The sequence below is a fragment of the Mobula hypostoma genome, chromosome 23, assembly GCF_963921235.1.
Source record: "Mobula hypostoma chromosome 23, sMobHyp1.1, whole genome shotgun sequence".
NCBI classification, from domain to species: Eukaryota; Metazoa; Chordata; class Chondrichthyes; order Myliobatiformes; family Myliobatidae; genus Mobula; species Mobula hypostoma.
Window position 1 is genome coordinate 1,659,468 of NC_086119.1, and position 19,531 is coordinate 1,678,998.

At 45.1% G+C, this 19,531-nt stretch overlaps 2 protein-coding genes across 7 annotated transcripts in view; one reads left to right on the plus strand and one right to left on the minus strand.

Annotated features, from left to right (window-relative positions):
- Positions 1 to 916: 916 nt before the first annotated feature.
- Positions 917 to 19,255, minus strand: tmem199 (transmembrane protein 199). Of its 5 annotated transcripts, none has more exons than XM_063031959.1 (7): positions 19,122 to 19,255; positions 16,447 to 16,673; positions 11,593 to 11,666; positions 9,695 to 9,784; positions 9,247 to 9,289; positions 6,560 to 6,672; positions 917 to 4,980 (listed from the first exon to the last, which is right to left on the minus strand). In XM_063031959.1, the coding sequence occupies exons 2-7, from the start codon at positions 16,628 to 16,630 to the stop codon at positions 4,885 to 4,887; spliced, it is 600 nt and encodes a 199-aa protein (XP_062888029.1). In that variant the 5' UTR covers positions 16,631 to 16,673; positions 19,122 to 19,255; the 3' UTR covers positions 917 to 4,884. The 5 variants fall into 5 exon arrangements, with proteins under 5 accessions (XP_062888029.1, XP_062888030.1, XP_062888028.1 ...); XM_063031960.1 differs by having other exon boundaries at positions 9,247 to 9,286; positions 18,965 to 19,131; XM_063031958.1 differs by having other exon boundaries at positions 18,965 to 19,129.
- Positions 19,140 to 19,531, plus strand: part of poldip2 (polymerase (DNA-directed), delta interacting protein 2) — a 41,611-nt gene continuing 41,219 nt past the window's right edge. The window contains exon 1 of one of the 2 annotated variants that reach the window (XM_063031955.1): positions 19,140 to 19,404. In XM_063031955.1, coding sequence (XP_062888025.1) covers positions 19,271 to 19,404 — 134 coding nt within the window. In that variant the 5' untranslated portion in view covers positions 19,140 to 19,270. The remainder of the gene's footprint in view (positions 19,405 to 19,531) is intronic. The other variant, XM_063031957.1, reaches the window with a different exon arrangement.

The following is a 19,531-nucleotide window of genomic DNA, read 5'->3' on the forward strand; positions in this document are numbered from 1 at the left end:
GAGGAGTTGTAAGCTCAGAGTACCACAGTACAGAAACAGGTCTTTCAGCCCACCTAGTCTGTGCTGAACCATTATTCTGCCTAGTCCTAGTGACCTGCACCTGGACCATAGCCCTCCTCACCCCTACCATCCAAATACCTATCCAAACTTCTCTCAGCTCATTGTCTGAGGACGAGATTCTGAGAAGTCTCAGCAAAGGCTCTGGAATACAAGCAGAATAGCCTCCATAATCTCCCAAAACACTCACAGAAACAAGAGTGGTGGCTGCAGAACGGGAACTGCAGAGGTTACAGCTCATTCAGATGAAAGGTTCACCGATAAACACAGCAACCATAAACCCCTTTGTCTAATCTTGGTGTGGGGAAAGTTAGTCAGAACATTAAGACATCTCCACGGTCTGAGCATTCAATTCCAGCTGCTGGCAGAATGGAGCTTGTGGTACTGTACAGAGGTTCTGGGGCACCCATTCACAGATGTAAGCTCAGGAGAGGGGTGAACAGTTGGCTGGGGTCAAACGTTGACCAAGCTGCTGGTGGGACCTGTGAGGGGTCAATGTAGCCAGACCCAGGGGTAGATCAAGAAGTACATTCCCCCAAGTGACCCCCCCCCCCCCAACACTTCCTTGCTGGATGCCCAGAGATTAGGAGTGTGGGGTTGATGTGTTGAGAAGCAGCCCTCTCACACACTCCGACCGGAGCTGTGACCTCTCACGCTCAGTGTGTTGGTGGATTATGGACTCGATACAACCCCGTGCATCCACAGCTTGGTGCACTCTCCTGCCTCCAGTCAGATACAATCCAGTGTCTATTGAAACCCCAGCCAACTGTTCACCCCTCTCCTGAGCTTACATCTGTGAATGGGTGCCCCAGAACCTCTGTACAGTACCACAAGCTCCATTCTGCCAGCAGCTGGAATTGAATGCTCAGACCGTGGAGATGTCTTAATGTTCTGACTAACTTTCCCCTCTCTCTCCCCACAGATGCTAACTGATCTGCAAAGCATTTCCACATGCTCCGTTATATTGTAGACTGGAGAGCTGTTCTGGGAGTGCTGCCAAAGACTTGATACTCTATCTGATCAACAGATCCAGAACTTTACAAATTGTGAAATGAAATTCAACTGAAAAATGAGAACAAGGTGGCAAAAAGGAGGAGGTGCTGAAGAAATAATTTAAGGAGTTAGAGAGAAAGCTGAAAAGCAGGACCTCCAGGGTAGTAATCACTAGATTGTTGCCTGTGTATGCACTAGTGAGGGCAAGAATAAGATGATTTGACAAATGAACGCATGACTAAGGAACTGGTGCAGGGCGCAAGGTTTCAGATTTCTGGATCATTGTGATCTCTTCTGTGGAAGTTATGACCTGTACAAAAGGGACAGGTTACTTCTGAATCTGAGGGGTTCCAATATCCTTGCAGGCAGGTTTGCTAGAACTGTTGGGGAGGGTTTAAGCTAATTTGGCCAGGGGATAGGAACTGAAGTGATAGGGCAGAGGATGGGGCAGGTGGTTTACAAGCAGAAGCAGTGTGTATTGAGACTGTCAGGAAGGATAGGCAGATGATAGGGCAAAATTGCAGTCAGTGGGATTAGTTAAAGTGCAGCAGGGGGCCAAAATGAAGAAGAGTGACGAATACAGGACTGAAGGTCTTATATTTGAATGCCTGCAGTATATGGAATAAGATAGATGATCATGTGACACAGTTAGATTGGTAGGTATGATGTTGTGGGCATCTCTAAGTTGTGGTTGAAAGAAGGTTGTGGTTGGGACCTTAACATCCAAGGATACACATTGTATCGAAAGGACAGGTAGGTAGGCAGGCAAGGGGGGTGGGGTGGCTCTGTTGGTAAAAAAGAAATCAAATCCTTGCAAAAAGGTAACATAGGAATGAAAGATGTAGAATCTTTGTGGGTAGAGTTAAGAAACTGCAAGGGTAAAAAGATCCTTGAGTTATATACAGACCTCTGAACAGTAGCTAGGATGTGGACTACAACTTGCAATTGGAGATAGAAAATGCATGTCAAAAGGGCAATGTTACGAGGTCATGGGAGATTTCAACATGCAGGTAGATTGGGAAATTGGGTTGGTGCTGGATCCCACGAGAAGGAACTTGTAGAAAGCCAGGATGATCGCATTTTAGAACAGTTTGTGGTTGAGCTCACTAGGGGATGATCAGCTATTGTGTAACGAACCATATTTGATTCGGGAAGTTAAAATAAAGGAACCCTTAGAGACAGTGAAGAGAATTAGAGAGGCATGAGAAAGGAAAGTTGATTGGAAAGGGACATTAGCAGGAATGATGGCACAACAGCAAAGGCTGGTGTTTATGGGGGATATTTAGAAGGAGCAGGAATGATACATCCCAAAGATGAAGTATTCTAAAGGGAGGATGAGGCGAACATGGCTAACAAAAAAAGTCACAATTGACATAAAGGCAAAAGAGAGGGCATATAATACTGCAAAAAAATAGTGAGAAGGTAGAGGATTGGGAAGTTTTTAAAAACCAATAGAAGGGAACTAAAAAAGCAATAAAAAGAGAAAAGATGAAATATGAAGGGAAGCTGGCCAATAATATAAAAGAGGATTCTAAAAGTTTTTTCCAGATAAATGAAGAGTAAAACTGAGGTGAGAGTGGATAATCAGATCACTGGAAAATGATGGCGAGGTGCTAATGGGGCACAAAGAAATGATGGAGGAATTCATTATGTATTTTGTGCCAGTCTTCACTGTTGAAGACACCAGCAGAATGCCAGAAATGTGAGAGTGCCAGGGGGCAGAAGTGTTTCTATTGCTAAGGAGAAGATACTTCAAAAGCTGAAAAACTTGAAGGTAGACAAGTGACCTGGACCAGCTGGACAACACCTGAGGGTTCTGAAAGAGGTAGATGAAGAGATTGTGAAGGCATTAGTAATGATCTTTCAAGGATCACTAGGTTCTGGAATGGTTCCTGAGGAGCGGAAAATTTCAAATTTCACTCCACTCTTTAAGGGAGGGAGTCAGAAGAAAGACAATCATAGGCCAGTTAGCCTGGCTTCAGTGGTTGGAAAGATGTTGGAATCTATTATTAAGGATGAGGTTTCAGGGTACTTGGAGGTACATGATAACATGGGCCAAAGTCAGCATAGTTTTCTAAAGGGGAAATCTTGCCTGACAAATTTGTTGGAATTCTTTGAGGAAATAATAGGCAGGATAGACAAAGGAAAGTTAGTGGATGTTGTTTTATTTGCATTTTCGGAAGGTCTTTGACAAGGTGCTGAGCGTGACACTGCTCAACAAGATAACAGCTCGTGGTATTACAGGAAAGATACTAGCATGGCTAAAAGATTGGCTGACTGGCAGGAGGCGAAGAGTGGGATTAAAGGGGCCCTGTTCTGAGCAACACACACAAAATGTTGGAGGAACTCAGCAGGCCAGGCAGCATTTACAGAAAACAAATACAGTCAACGTTTTGGGCCGAAACCTTTCAGCAGGACTTTTCTGGTTGACTGTCGGTGTCTAATACTGTGCTGCAGCAGTCCGTGTTGGAACTGCTTTTTTTTACGCTGTATATTGGTGATTTGGATGAAGGAATTGATGGCTTTGTGCAAGTTTGCAGATGATACAAAGGAAGGTGAGGAAGCAGCATATCTGCAGAAGGACTTGGACAGATTGGGGGAATAGGCAAAGAAGTGGCAGATGGAATATAAAGTAGGGAAATGCATGGTCATGCACTTTAGCAAAAAGGAGTCCTTGTGCAGGATTCTCTAAAGGCTAACTTGCATGTTGAGTCAGTGGTAAGAATACAAAATGTAATATTAGTCATTCATTTTGAGAGGTTTAGAATACAAAAGCAAGGGCATAATGCTGAGGCCTTATAAGGCATTGTTCAGACTGCACTTGGAGTATTGTGAGCAATTTTAGGCCCCTTCTCTAAGAAAAAAATGTGCTGGCATTGGAGAGGGTCCAGAGGAGGTTCACAAGAATATCCCAGGAATGAAAGCATTAACATATGAGGGGTGTTTGATCGCTCTGGGTCTAAATGCTGGAGTTTAGAAGAATTTAGAAGAAGAAGTTTCTTTAGCCAGAGTGTGGTGAATCTGTGGAATTCATTGCCACCGACAGCTATGCAGGCCAAGTCATTTGGGAATATTTAAGGCAGAAGTTGCTAAGTTTTTGATTAATCAGGGAGTCAAAGGTTACGGGGAGAAGGCAGGAGAATGGGGTTGACAGGGATAATAAATCAGCCATGTTGGAATGATGCAGTAGACTCCATGGGCCTAATGCGAGGGCAGAATTATGCCTTATTGTCAGATCATCAGAAGTCACAACTTACTTATTAATGTTTGTTGTGGGAGAGAATATTGCTCCAATCTTGTCTGGCCAGACACTCACTGACTCAATTACCCTGACTTAAATAGGCAGCACAGTAACATAGTAGTTAGCACAATCACTTTACAGCAATTGCCGATCAGGGTGTGATTCCCGCCACTGTACCTTCGCCCCCTGAAAGCGTGGGTTTCTTCCCACATTCCAAACACGTACAGGCTAAGATTAGTGAGTTGTGGGCATGGTGTGTTGCCGCTGGAAGTGTAGCGACACATGCAGGCTCCTCCCCACATAATCCTCAGTGATTCCATTTAACGCAAATGATGCATTTCACTGTGTTTCAATGTACATGTGACAAATAAAATTCATCTTTATCTTTTCATCTTTATCCCTTAAATGCCCATAAAAAAACATGTAGAACAACAAATGACCTTTTGCCGGCAGTGCAGGAGCATGTGAATTACAAACTGCAGGATGTCAGTGCTGTGTATTCACAAAGTCAAGGTTTATAGGTAGAAGTCTCAGAGCCACAGAAACTCGATTCCAGCTCCTCATCCGGGGGGTCACTTGCAACGAAGCTCCTGCTACATCTCTCCCAGCTCTCCTTCCATCATCCGCACGAGCACGTACAGCTCTGCCAGCCCCACCACAGAGGCCACAATCACTGCACTGACAACACACTGTGGCAGAAGGGAAGAGACAGGCAAAAGTTAGAGAACAAGCCCATCTCAGACAGACACACACACATTCAGTGAGGTTGCATGAGACTAGAATAAGAGGTCATGGGTTAAGGGTGGAAGGTGAAATGTTTAATGGGAATATAAGGGGTGAACTCTTCACTCAGAGGGTGGTGAGAGTGTAGAACAAGCTGCCAGCCAAAGTGGTGGCTTCGGATTTGATTTCAACATTCGAGAGAGGTTTGGATAGCTACATGGAGGGCTATGGTCCAGGTACAGTCTAAGGGACTAGGCAAATTAACAGTATGGCATGGACTAGATGGGCTGAAGGCCCACACCGCACACACATGCATATTCCATTCTCTTGGTAATACAGGTAACCCCGCTTTTAGAAAGTTTGCTTTTACGAAAGACCTACATTAGTACCGGTTTTCGCTAACCGAAAGAAATCCAAAGAGGATTTTTGCTTTTACGAAAAAAGGCGAAACGCGAAAACAGCATTCAGCGTTTGTTTTGCAGCGAGCCATTATAGAGGCAGCGCACACCCCGAGCAGTGAGAGTGGCGCCACCAAGCGCCTTCCCCGGGAACTACACGCAGCATCTCAGCATCAAGCCGCCATAGCTTTGAACTGTGTCTGTGAGCATCTGTGCTTTATCTCGATTTATTTTGTGCATCCGTTCGCAAGATGTATCCTAAGGTATCAGAAAAGCCTAAGGGAGCTTGTAAGGGTGTTAACGCTTAGCGTAAAACTGGATGTAATTAAGTGTTTCGATCGTGGTGAACGAAATAAAGACATCATGCGTGCGTTGAATTTGCCTGCGTCCACCACTCATACTATTTACACGCAGAGAGAAAGGATCTTGAAAGCTGCCGATGTTACTATTGGTTCTGCTAGTAGTAAAGTGGTCTCTTTTAGTCGGCATCAGGGAATGGATAAAATGTAAAGTCTATTGCTTGAGTGGATTGATGGGTGTACAAAGCATGGTGTTCCGTTATGTTTTCTTATACTTAAGGAGAAATCAGTCAGTCTTTTTAATAAGCTGTAACAGAAAGCACTGGACGATGGTGATAAAAGTGTTGCGGAAGTGGAATTTAAAGGTTTTATGTGTTATTTGGTATGATTTGGTAGGTTATTTTTTTGGGTCTGGGAACGCTCAAAAATTTTTCCCATATAAATTAATGGTAATTGGTTCTTTGCTTTATGCCATTTTGGCTTACGAAAGTTTCATAGGAACGCTCTACTTTCAGATAGCCGGGGAAACCTATATTTATTACCACTAGAAATCCAAATCACGCATATTCCTGTCGGGATGGTCCAGACTGTGTTTGGAAGCAGATCAGGATAAACTTCAGTACAGGGAGGCAAGAGCAGAGCTTGGGGTCCATTGGTCAGTCTGACTACAGCCCTTTGAGGATGCCAGACCTCAGAATCCAGTGTATTTGCCACACACTCAGGTCAGTTATCCATTAACACTATCCCAGCAAACCCCAGACCACAGCCACATGACCTTTCCCCTTAACCCCTCCTCATCAAAGCCCTCCATTACAACATTACTCCTGCCATCAGGTGCCCACACTCACCGCAGCCGGCTCCGTGAAAATGTACTGACTGCCCAGGTAGGCACAGGCAAATGCAGCCCCCACGGTCACCATGAAGTTAAAGATGGTCACAACCAGTGCCTTGACTGACCGCACTGCAACACACACAGAGCAGAGGGACATGTCAGTGAGGTCCGCAGGCCGACTCCAACACAGGTGGGCAATAGAAGCCTCACAGCACTGGAGAAATGGGAGAAATGCTCTTACAGTAACTCTGGGCAGATTAGGGATGTGTGGATACAGCACACAAGCTCCTCGATGACAGATGTACATTGAGCTTTAACAGCAGAGGTGATTTTGTATGAAGTTTGTGTCGTGGAGGTGCCCCCACTGCCACCAAGACATTAGGAAGAGAATGGGTGGGTGAGCTGCTGCCTACCGTTCCGATGATCCCCGTGTCACTGGGGAAACAGACATTCCCCAATACAAAGCCTCACCCTCTGCACTTCAAGAAATGCAAGTTGAAAAAAAACTATAGTTTATTTGGGCTGCAGAGATTCAAAGAGCATTAAATATCAAAGTTATGTGTGTAGTATACAACCCTGAGATTTATCTTCCTCACAGGCAGCCACAGAACTTAAGAAAAACATGGAACCTGTTCAGTAAATTTGTCTACTTTTTCCATGAGTCATTTTTGTTCTATATCCCATACTTTAGGCACAGAACTGTGAATTCTAACAGGGCAAGTTATTGTAACTTGTAACGAGTTATGGCTGTAATGCGGGAGGTGGGCAGAGGATAGGAGTAAGCCACTTGACTCCTCAAGCCTGCCCCACTATTTAATACGACCATGGCTGGCCTGCCCCAGACCAGACCCCATTACCTCCCTATATCTTTAAAAGATTTCTAATGACCCAGCCCCCACAATGTTCAGACATTTACGACCCACTGCAAGAGGAACTTCCTACATACATGGGTTTTAAATGACCAACCTATATTGAAAGCTTGTCTCCTTGTTCATGACTGTCCCAGTATTGGAGAAATCCCAGATAATGGTGGGATATGGGCCCATGTGGGCACAGGGTACTAACTTGGTTCAGCACAACATTGTGGGCGGACGGGCCTGTTCCTGTGCTGTATTGTTCTGTCTCACATTTACCCCATCAAACCCTCTCAGGATCTTATAGTATTCAAGAAGATCAACCCCTCATCTCCTGAACTCCAAAGGATTCAGAGCCAGTGATGACTGGACTGTCCAATCAGAGTTGGTCAAGGTGTACAATCATCGGATCAATAAAGCTCCCCTTGCACCACCCCAACCCCATGGGTGCTTCTAATCTCAGTGTAACCTTTCAATGAGTTCCAGCTGACCAACAAACCCTCAGCGGCCCCAGCCACACTGAACGAGACTGGTGAACAAGTGCAAGTCCAATGGCAAGGTGACCAACTTATTTCACATCAGAAAACAAAGAAAACAGGAGATGCTAGGATCCAAAGCAATACAAACATTGGAAGAACTTGGCCAATCAGGCAGTACCTGTGGAAGGAGAAACCAGTTCAGGTTTCAGGCCTGGGATCTGTTGGCCAGAAAGAACTACAGTCTGCAAATCAATGAATTCAAATGAACCAAGGACAGTGGAAGCAGACAGACCAATTGTTTTTGTTCTTGCCATGAGGGAGGAGATGGAGGCTGCCATTTATGAAGAGACTGTGTTCTCCTTTTTGTGAGTTAGTTGCTTGGCTTAATCAGTGATTTAAAGTCGACACAGCAATGCCTCAGGTAATCTGCTGAACTGGGGATCATTTCCAAATAATAAATTACTTGTGAGGTGTTCTTGGTTGGATACAACATGTGTGTTTTTGACTGTTGGAATATGAATCCGTGCTGTGTGATTCAAGCTGGTTGCTGATCGAGAACAAAGAGCCATAAATTACTGGTTGTCGCTTGCTGGGAAGAGGGCAATAAATGGATGCTGGCCTGGATCAGAGCCAATAAAAAGGTGTAAACGGTCCAATGACACTGAAATGCTACATTTGAATTGGTAAGGAATGAATATAAAAGCAGACGGTTCAAGGGTGCTGGCGGCTGTAACTCAAGACCAGCTATCGTGGCTGTAAAGTACCCCGCGGACACGCGAAGATTCAAAACAGGACCATGAGGAACAGGTGGCCAGCAGAAAAACTACTTCATAACTGGTATTATATTTTCTATTCTTTGACCGTTGTTGGAAGGTCGAGGAAAACAGTAGATTGTGTAAGTTCCCATGTTCTTCTGTTGAGACAATAAAGGTACTTATTGGTACTTACTGATTCTCTCTGTGCCTCCTTGGTCATTATTACAAGGGGTGATTCTTGTAACAGATCTTTCCTCAGAACCTCAGGCCCATTACGCCTAAATGATAATTGGCCTCTCTTTCACCAGTACTGCCTGACCTACTGAGATCCTACACACAAGAGATTCTGCATAGGCCGGAAATCCAGAGTAACACACACAAAATGGTGGAGGAACTCAGCATGTCAGGCAGCATCTATAGAGGGGAATAAACAGTTGGCCCGAGATTGGCTCAAAACGTTGACTGTTTATTCCCCTCCACAGATGATGCACAACTTGCTGGATGAATTTGCAGTTTGCACATCCTACAGAGATCTCCCTTTTTTTCCCCCCCACATTGGGTCCTGTCTTCTGTTACGACCCATTCGGATGCTGAGGAAAGCCTTTAGCCACTCACCTTGCCTGGCCAAATCTCCCAGAGTGCCATGTCGGTTTATCTGCTGGGAACAAACAAATGAAAAGAATGTTATCACAAAGCCGCAGCCAAGCTGCCCTTCTCCTGGACCAGCACAGGACAACAGGACAAAGGGCACTATGGTAGCCTAGCAGTTAGCGCAACACTATTACACCTCATGGTGTCAGTGTTCAGTTTGGAGTTCAATTCCAGTGTTCTCTATAAACAAGTTTGTACATTCCTTCCTGTGTGCACGTTGGTGTTCTTCTGGTGCTCCAGTTTCCTCCCACAGTGTAAAGAAGCCCGGTCAGTCGGTTAATTGGTCATTTTAAATTGTCCTGTGATTAGGCTAGGGTTAAATCGTAGGTTGCTGGGTGGTGCAGCCTGAGGGGGCCTATTCCACGCTGTATCTCTAAGTAAATAAATAAGCCCCTGGTAAAGACAACAACACCTGGCAATTGACATTTTTGGTAATCCGTCGGTACTCCTCATTTGCCAACTTTGCTTTGATCTTTTCCAGTCTGGCCACCAGCTCAGGGTTCTGGAAGAGACGGGGATATGATGTAAGAAGAGGATCTTTAGCATTTTACAACTGAAACCCTCTAACACGACCCCTCGAGAGTGCCAACCCCTTTTTGAATGCCACTGTGAGTGGGCAGAGCAGAGGGCAGCTGGCGCTGGAATCATGCCCGCTTTCATCTGGTCCTCAGTACAGACGCTCACTCAAGGAGCTGAGGCTGGTGACCCACTCTGCAGCAACCCCGGCAAAACGTCTGTGCGCCCGGGCCAGGATCAGCTCGTTTATTACGTAGTGAATACAAGATGCAATACAAGAACGTGCTCACATCCTAAAGAGCACTCTCACCTTCTCTCTGCCCGCGGGAGTGGGTACCCACTGCTGGACCATGGCAAGGAAACACTGGATGCGAATTCACCCGCTCCCAAGCCGAGGTTCAGTGACATCAAACATACAGGATAGGGAATTCTGTTTGGACATCCACTCAGGACAGAGAATACTCAGGCAGTCTGAGCTATGGGCCACCACACTGCCCATCGCCAGAAGCATCCAGCACTGCAAAACATTTGACAGAAACTGGCTCAGCAACATGACACCCAAGGTGCAGGACAACTACAACCACTGGTGGAGAAGCCCCTCACTCCTAGACTCCGCACAGACCCCAGGCAGACCCGATGAGGCAAAGAGCCTCCTCCTACCAGGAGTAAAACAATTCTGACTATTGAGCTACCTCTGCCTCGCTTCTTATATAGAACTATATAAAATTGTAGGAAGCTAGACACACACTCAACATTTTAGGAACAGCCTCCTTCCTTCTGCCGTCAGATTTCTAAACAAGCAATGAACCCATGAACACTATCTCCCTATTTCCATGACTTACTTTTTGTTTTTATACTTATTTTAACTTACAGTAATTTTTTATGCATTGCACTGCTGCCGTAAAACAATGAATTGGACAACTTATAGCCTCAGAGAAGTACAGCACCGAATCAGTACCACTGGCCCATCTAGTCCATGCCGAGACGATTTAAACTGCCTAGTCCCATTGACTAGCACTAGGACCATAGCCCTCCATATCCCTACACGTATCTGTCCAAACTTCTCAAATGTTGAGATTGCGCTCACATGCACCACAACTCATTTCACACTCTCTGAAGAACTTCCCCCTCATTTTTCCCTTAAACCTCACCTTTCACCCTTAACCCTTGATCCCTGGTTGTAGTCCCATCCAACCTCTGAAGGCAAGCATACTGTGAGCCACTTCTTCACCACCTAATCCAGCAGTGTTGTCAGTTCCAGAGAACTACGGACTTGAACCTCAAGATCCCTCTATTCCCCAACATTCCTCAGTGTTCTGCCTGAAGAAAGTTCTCAGCCCTAAGCATCGACTGTTTTCTCCCCTCCATAGATGCTGCCTGTCCTGCTGAGTTCCTTCAGCATTTTGTGTGTAGCTTAGGGTAGATGCAGGGATGTCTTTTGTCCTAGCCAGGATGTATACACAGGCTCTGAGTAAGAAATCGGTCGTTCAGTACAGGAGGTAAGAAGGATCGCCTTCTCTCAGAAAATAGAGAATCTTTGAATTTCTCTGCCCAAGAGGGCAGCAGAGACTCAGTTACTGATCACATTGAAGTCAGAGATAAAGAGGTTTTGGTTATTTAGCAAGCAGTAAGGACCAAATGACCTAGTCACACGTTCTCTGAGGGCAATGTGGCACCAGTGAGTGGGAGGGTGGCATAGGTCAGTGTCCAGTGCAGAAACCAGTGCTAGATTAAGGACAGCATTCCACCACCACCATCCTCCCTCAGTAATCTCTTCCCATATTTTATACTCACCCTCACGGGCAACTTCACCTCTGGTGTAAATATTTCTGCTCCCTCCAGAAGTTCATGAAGATACACTGGGAACCCTGCAAATAAAGCACACGAACCCTCACAGCTCAGCAACTTGGTACAAGGGCTATTGAAAACACTGGTCAGTATCAGATACAGGTTTCTAGCAATGTCTTTTTTAATGTGAAATTTGTTGTTATTGCGGCAGCAGTACAGTGCCAGGACATAAAATTATAAATTACAGAACAAATAAATAGTGCAAAATAAAGGAACAGTGAGGTAGTGTTCACGGGCTCACGGACTGTTCAGAAATCTCTCAGAAGGGAAGAAGCTGTTCCTAAATCATTGAGAGTGTCTCTCCCGACTCGTGTATCTCCACTCTAATGGTAGTAATGAGAAGGGGAAACATAGAAACATAGAAAATAGGTGCAGGAGTAGGCCATTCGGCCCTTCGAGCCTGCATCGCCATTTATTATGATCATGGCTGATCATCCAACTCAGAACCCTGCACCAGCCTTCCCTCCATACCCCCTGATCCCTTTAGCCACAAGGGCCATATCTAACTCCCTCTTAAATATAGCCAATGAACTGGCCTCAACTGTTTCCTGTGGCAGAGAATTCCACAGATTCACCACTCTCTGTGTGAAGAAGTTTTTCCTAATCTCAGTCCTAAAAGGCTTCCCCCTTATCCTCAAACTGTGACCCCTCGTTCTGGACTTCCTCATATCCGGAACAATCGAGCCTGTCCTATCCCTTTAGGATTTTATACGTTTCAATCAGATCCCCCCTCAATCTTCTAAATTCCAACGAGTACAAGCCTAGTTCATCCAGTCTTTCTTCATATGAAAGTCCTGCCATCCCAGGAATCAATCTGGTGAACCTTCTTTGTACTCCCTCTATGGCAAGGATGTCTTTCCTCAGATTAGGGGACCAAAACTGCACACAATACTCCAGGTGTGGTCTCACCAAGGCCTTGTACAACTGCAGTAGTACCTCCCTGCGCCTGTACTCGAAACCTCTTGCTATGAATGCCAGCATACCATTCGCCTTTTTCACAGCCTGCTGTACCTGCATGCCCACTTTCAATGACTGGTGTACAATGACACCCAGGTCTCATTGCACCTCCCCTTTTCCTAATCGGCCACCATTCAGATAATAATCTGTTTTCCTATTTTTGCCAATAAAGTGGATAACTTCACATTAAATTGCATCTGCCATGAATTTGCCCACTCACCCAACCTATCCAAGTCACCCTGCATCCTCTTAGCATCCTCCTCACAGCTAACACTGCCGCCCAGCTTCGTGTCATCCGCAAACTTGGAGATGCTGCATTTTATTCCCTCATCCAAGTCATTAATATATATTGTAAACAACTGGGGTCCCAGCACTGAGCCTTGCGGTACCCCACTAGTCACTGCCTGCCATTCTGAAAAGGTCCCGTTCATTCCCACTCTTTGCTTCCTGTCTGCTAACCAATTCTCTATCCACATCAATACCTTACCCCCAATACCGTGTGCTTTAAGTTTGCACACTAATCTCCTGTGTGGGACCTTGTCAAAAGCCTTTTGAAAATCCAAATATACCACATCCACTGGTTCTCCCCTATCCACTCTACTAGTTACATCCTCAAAAAATTCTATGTGATTCGTCAGACATGATTTTCCTTTCACAAATCCATGCTGACTTTGTCCGATGATTTCACCGCTTTCCAAATGTGCTGTTATCACATCTTTGATAACTGACTCTAGCAGTTTCCCCACCACCGACGTTAGGCTAACCGGTCTATAATTCCCCGGTTTCTCCCTCCTTCCTTTTTTAAAAAGTGGGGTTACATTAGCCACCCTCCAATCCTCAGGAACTAGTCCAGAATCTAACGAGTTTTGAAAAATTATCACTAATGCATCCACTATTTCTTGGGCTACTTCCTTAAGCACTCTGGGATGCAGACCATCTGGCCCTGGGGATTTACCTGCCTTTAATCCCTTCAATTTACCTAACACCACTTCCCTACTAACATGTACTTCGCTCAGTTCCTCCATCTCACTGGACCCTCTGTCCCCTACTATGTCCTCCTTCGTGAAGACAGAACCAAAGTAATTATTCAATTGGTCTGCCATGTCCTTGCTCCCCATAATCAATTCACCTGTTTCTGTCTGCAGGGGACCTACATTTGTCTTTACCAGTCTTTTCCTTTTTACATATCTATAAAAGCTCTTACAGTCAGTTTTTATGTTCCCTGCCAGTTTTCTCTCATAATCTTTTTTCCCCTTCCTAATTAAGCCCTTTGTCCTCCTCTGCTGAACTCTGAATTTCTCCCAGTCCTCAGGTGAGCCACTTTTTCTGGCTAATTTGTATGCTTCTTCTTTGGAATTGATACTATCCCTAATTTCTCTTGTCAGCCATGGGTGCACTACCTTCCTTGATTTATTCTTTTGCCAAACTGGGATGAACAATTGTTGTAGTTCATCCATGCAACCTTTAAATGCTTGCCATTGCATATCCACCGTCAATCCTTTAAGTGTCATTTGCCAGTCTATCTTAGCTAATTCACGTCTCATACCTTCAAAATTACCCGCCTTTAAATTCAGAACCTTTGTTTCTTAATTAACTATGTCACTCTCCATCTTAATGAAGAATTCCACCATATTATGGTCACTCTTACCCAAGGGGCCTCTCACGACAAGATTGCTAATTAACCCTTCCTCATTGCTCAAAACCCAGTCCAGAATAGCCTGCTCTCTAGATGGTTCCTGGACATGTTGGTTCAAAAAACCATCCCGCATACATTCCAAGAAATCCTCTTCCTCAGCACCTTTACCAATTTGGTTCACCCAATCTACATGTAGTTTGAAGTCACCCATTACAACTGCTGTTCCTTTATTGCACAGATTTCTAATTTCCTGTTTAATACCATCTCCGACCTCACTACGACTGTTAGGTGGCCTGTACACAACTCCCACCAGCGTTTTCTGCCCCTTAGTGTTATGCAGCTCTACCCATATCGATTCCACATCTTCCCGGCTTATGTCCTTCCTTTCTATTGTGTTAATCTCATCTTTAACCAGCAACGCCACCCCACCTCCTTTTCTTTCATGTCTATCCCTCCTGAATATTGAATATCCCTGAACGTTGAGCTCCCATCCTTGGTCACCCTGGAGCCATGGGAACGATCTGGATGGGGAGAGTTGTTAATGATGGATGCACCCTTCCTGAGTATTTGGTGAGGATTCACAATACCATCAATGAAAGCGTGCCCAGCCACTCCGTACAGGTTCCCTGAGGCAGCAGTTAAGGAGGGAGAGCCACAGAAGGAGCTCTCTGTCTCACAGATGAATGAGTGACTACTTATACAAGACAGAGAGAACAGCCAGCAAGTATAAGCAGGCTACTTTGGCTTGATAAGGTGAAATGAATGGTGTCCCATAGGGATCTGGCCTTAACTTTCCACAATTCATGAGAATGATATGTGAAAGTACCAAGAGTACTGCTGCTGGCCTTGCTGGATACACAAACACAGAGAGAAAAGGAATGGAATGTTTAAGTGAGCGGGCCAAGATCTGACAAACTGAGAGTAATAGGGGAAAATGGGAAATTGTCTATTTTGGCAGGAAAGAAAAGGCAACCTCATTCATCGTCTAGGTGGCTGGGCAGTACTGAGGGAATGCCACCCTGCCAGAGGTGGTGACAGGTCCAAGGGATCAGCACCCAGCACAGAGGGCAGTGGTGACCGTAAGAGACAGAGCAGCTGTGTGACAGCAGAACTGTACTAAGGTGCGATATTGAGTGAGGAAGAGTATCAGTGAGCAGTAGAGTGTTGAGGGAAGGGTGGAGGAAGCTTTACAAAGGTTAACAACAGGAATTCTGCAGATGCTGGAAATTCAAGCAACACACATCAAAGTTGCTGGTGAACGCAGCAGGCCAGGCAGCATCTATAGGAAGAGGCGCAGTCGACGACCCTTCGTCAGGACTCCTGGCCTCGGTCTCGGCCTGAAACGTCGACTGCGCCTTTACAAAGGTTGCTGATTTTCTGTGGGAGAGGTAGTGCTGAGGAAGCACAATGCCGTCAGAGGGACAAGAGTGCAGTTTGGTATTCATACAACGTAGAACATTACAGCATATTGTAAGCCATTCAACCCACAATGTTGTGACGACCATTTAACCCACTCTAAGATCAATCAATCCCTTCCCTCCTACGTAGCCCTCCAATTCTCTGTCATCCATGTGCCCATCTAAGATTTTCTTAAATGACCCTCATATCTGCCTCTCTAACACCACTCTTGGCAGCGTGTTCCATGCACCCAAACTGTGTAAAAAGAAGCTATCTCTGACATCCCCCCATACTTTCCTCCAGTGAAAGTACTACAGGGTGGTTGAGGACCCTACATTGACTGGATTGAGGCTGTGACTGTGAGCGACTGAAAAATGTAAGCTCATATTTATACAGTACCTACCACATCCGAATTTTACACCAATATCTAAGTTTTGAGGTTCATTTAGAGTTGTAGAGGAAGAGGCTGACAAATACTGAGATGAATGCTCAGTGTGTGCTCGCTATACAAACACCAAAATAACATAGCTACTGAACTTCCTGTGTCCCAACAGCATATCACACAGAATAATGGAATTAAACACCAGACTTTTATAGAAACATAGAACATTACAACATAGTACAGGCCCTTCAGCCCACAATATTATGCCAGCCTTTTAACCCACTCCAAGATCAATTTAGCCCTTCCCTCCCATATAGCCTTCCATTTTTCTTTCATCCATGTGCCTATCTAAGAGTCTCTTAAAGGTCCCTGACCAAGAGTTAGCAGGAACCAGTTAACACTGTTATCCTGGTCCCAGATTACTTGCCTTCTTTTTGTAAGAATCTGTGGAGTTTTCTCAGGAGGCTGAAAGGAACGGTGGGGGTGGACTTTGTTCCTGTGAAGCAGGATTGCAGTTCAGAGTGCAGGTCCACAGGCAGAGAATGACCCTCCTTCATCGCAAGGCCGAGCTGTTGGAGGAAGCCATCCCTCACTTGCAGAGCACACGCCATAGATGTTGAACTGTGAGCAGTCCAGAGTGGAAATCTGGAAGAGCTGGTCACAACAAATGCATTAACAGCAAGCAAAGCAGAAGGTAGAATGAGTAATTTTCAAAATTGGTTTATTATTGTCACAGGTACTCAGATACAGTTAAAGAGGGCAGCATGCAGCGTAGAGGTTAGAGTAATGCTTTGCAGTGCCAGCTGTCAGGACATCATGGTTCGATTCCCATCACTGTCTGTAGCAGTTCGTTCATAAGTTCAAAGTAAATTTATTATCAAAGTACATTTATGTCACTGTATACAACCCCAAGATTCATTTCTTGCAAACATACTCAATAAATCCATAATAGAATAACTGTAACAGAGTCAACGAAAGATTGCACGAACTTGGGCGTTCAACCAGTGTGCAAAAAACAACAAATCATGCAAATACAAAATGAAATAAATAACAGTAATAAATAAATAAATAATAAATATTGAGAACATGAAATGAAGAACCCTTGAAAGTGAGTTCATAGGTTGTGGGAACATTTCAGTGATAGGACAAGTGAAGCTGAGCGAAGTTATCCCCTTTAGTTCAAGAGTCTGATGGTTGAGGGGTAATAATTGTTCCTGAACCTGGTGCTGTGAGTCCTGTGGCTCCTGTATCTCCCTCCTGATTGCGGCAGCAAGAAGAGAGCGTGACTTGTGTTGTGGGGCTCCCTGATGATGGATGCTGCTTTCCTGAGACACTGCTCTACATAGATGTGCTCACATCTACACATGATGGACTGGGCCATATCCACTACCTTTGGTCGGATTTTCTGTTCAAGGGCATTGGTGTTTCCATACCAGGCTGTGTTGTAACTAGTCAATATACTCTCCACTACACATCTATAGAAGTTTGTCAAAGTTTTAGATGTCAAACTGAGTCTCTGCAAACTCCTAAGGAAGGAGAGGTGCTGTCATGCTTTCTTCAAAGTTACATTTACATGCTGATCCCAGGACAGGCTGTCCAAAATAATACCACCAAGGAATGCGAGTTGCTAACCCTCTCCAATATGATCCTCCAATGAGAACCTCTGGTTTGCTTCTCCTGACGTCAATAAACAGCTCTGTGGTCTTGCTGACACTGAGTGAGAAGTTGTTATTATGGCACCAGTCATCCAGATTTTCAATCTCCCTCATATATGCTGATTCATCACCACATCTGATTCGGCCTACAATAGTGATGTCATCAGCAAACTTAAAAATCGCATTGGAGCTGTGCTTAGCCACACAGCCAGAATCAGAATTACATTTATTATCACCAGCATGTGTCGTGAAATTTGTTAATTTAGCAGCAGCAGTTCAATGCGATACATAATAATACAGAAAGAAAAATATAAATGGATTTTAAAAATATATGTATATTAAATAAATTAAAATAGTGCAAAAACTGAAATAATATATATTTAAAAAGTGAGGTAGATTCAATGTCCATTTAGGAATCGGATGGCAGAGGGGAAGAAGCTGTTCCTGAATCGCTGAGTGTGTGCCTTCAGGCTTCTGTACCTCCTACCTGATTGTAACAATGAGAAGAGGGCATGCCCTGGGTGATGGGGGTCCTTAATAATGAACGCTGCCTTTCCGAGGTTGATTCTATTTTTTTTAATCAAGCCACTCCAAAGATAAGTACTTGGAGATAATACAAAAGTAAAAAAAAAACAAAAATATAGAATATAGTGTTACAGTTACAGAGAAACTAGTGCAGTTAGACAAAGTGTGGGTATCAAAAACAACCCTAATGCATCACATGTGCTCCAAAACACAGTGAAATAAGTTTAAAAAGGAACTTTAGGGCTAATTTTTATCTTGCAAAGAGAGCGATTGATATCTAGAATACTAGAAGAGATTATGGTAGAATCACTATGTTTTAGAGGCATTTAGATAGACACAATAGACAAGGTATACATGGATATGGTTCTGATGCAAGCAAATGAAATTCAGATGTAAGTAAATATGGAAATGTAGATAAATTAAACAATACTTTATGTAGCAAACACGGGAAATACAGCAAGCACTCAGAAGTCAGGCAGCATCTATGGAGAAGTAGAGAAAATGCTTCAAATCTTCTCGTCCTCCAGTCACGCCTACTGCCTGCCGACATGACCAGCTCACCACACTATCCCTGTTCCCAGCCTCTCACTCTCCCTCCATTCCCAATCCTAGTCCCTCACTCCTTCTAACCCCACCCCCAACCCTTCACTCTGAGCCCTGTGCCAGATGAAGGGTCTACGGCCTAAAGCATTAACCCCGCTATTAACCGACTCTGACCGACCGGCTGGGCATCGCCTGCTTAGTCCGGCCGGGACGGAGGTTTACCTGTTACCGGGCGGATTTGACCCGAGTCTGGGGCAGAAGTCGGAAAAGCGCCCTTAGGTAATTTGTAAAATCACACCAAATGTAAGCAGCAGGTTTAAACCCCGGCGAGGAAAAGGACGCAGCCCCGAGGTGAATTAAATCTGCCGTGAGCTCTGACCTTGCAGAAACTTCAGGCGCAGGCTGCAGGCCGCGCTAGGCCCATCGCCATGGCAACCGCCGCCATCTTAGTTGGGGGCGACTGCAGGCCTGGGATTGGAACAGTGGTGGTAGCGACCAAGGGTTGCAGACAACACGCCCCGCACAGTCATGGCGGCTCCGGTGCTTGGCTGGTGTGTGTCGGCCTTGGCCAGGAACCCAGCCGCCGCTCTCCGCGCCCTGGCCGTATGCCGCGCCTGCAGTATCGATCAGCGGCACCAGCACGCCCGCCTCCTTTCGTCCAGGTAAGGTTCCGGCTCCAGGGTTGTGCGCAGGAGATAAGCGGAGCCAAGGTTACTGAGGGTGCGAGACCGCTTCTGGAAATAACTCTGATCCCCTAACCCCCGGATAAATGTCCCCGCATTTCCCCCG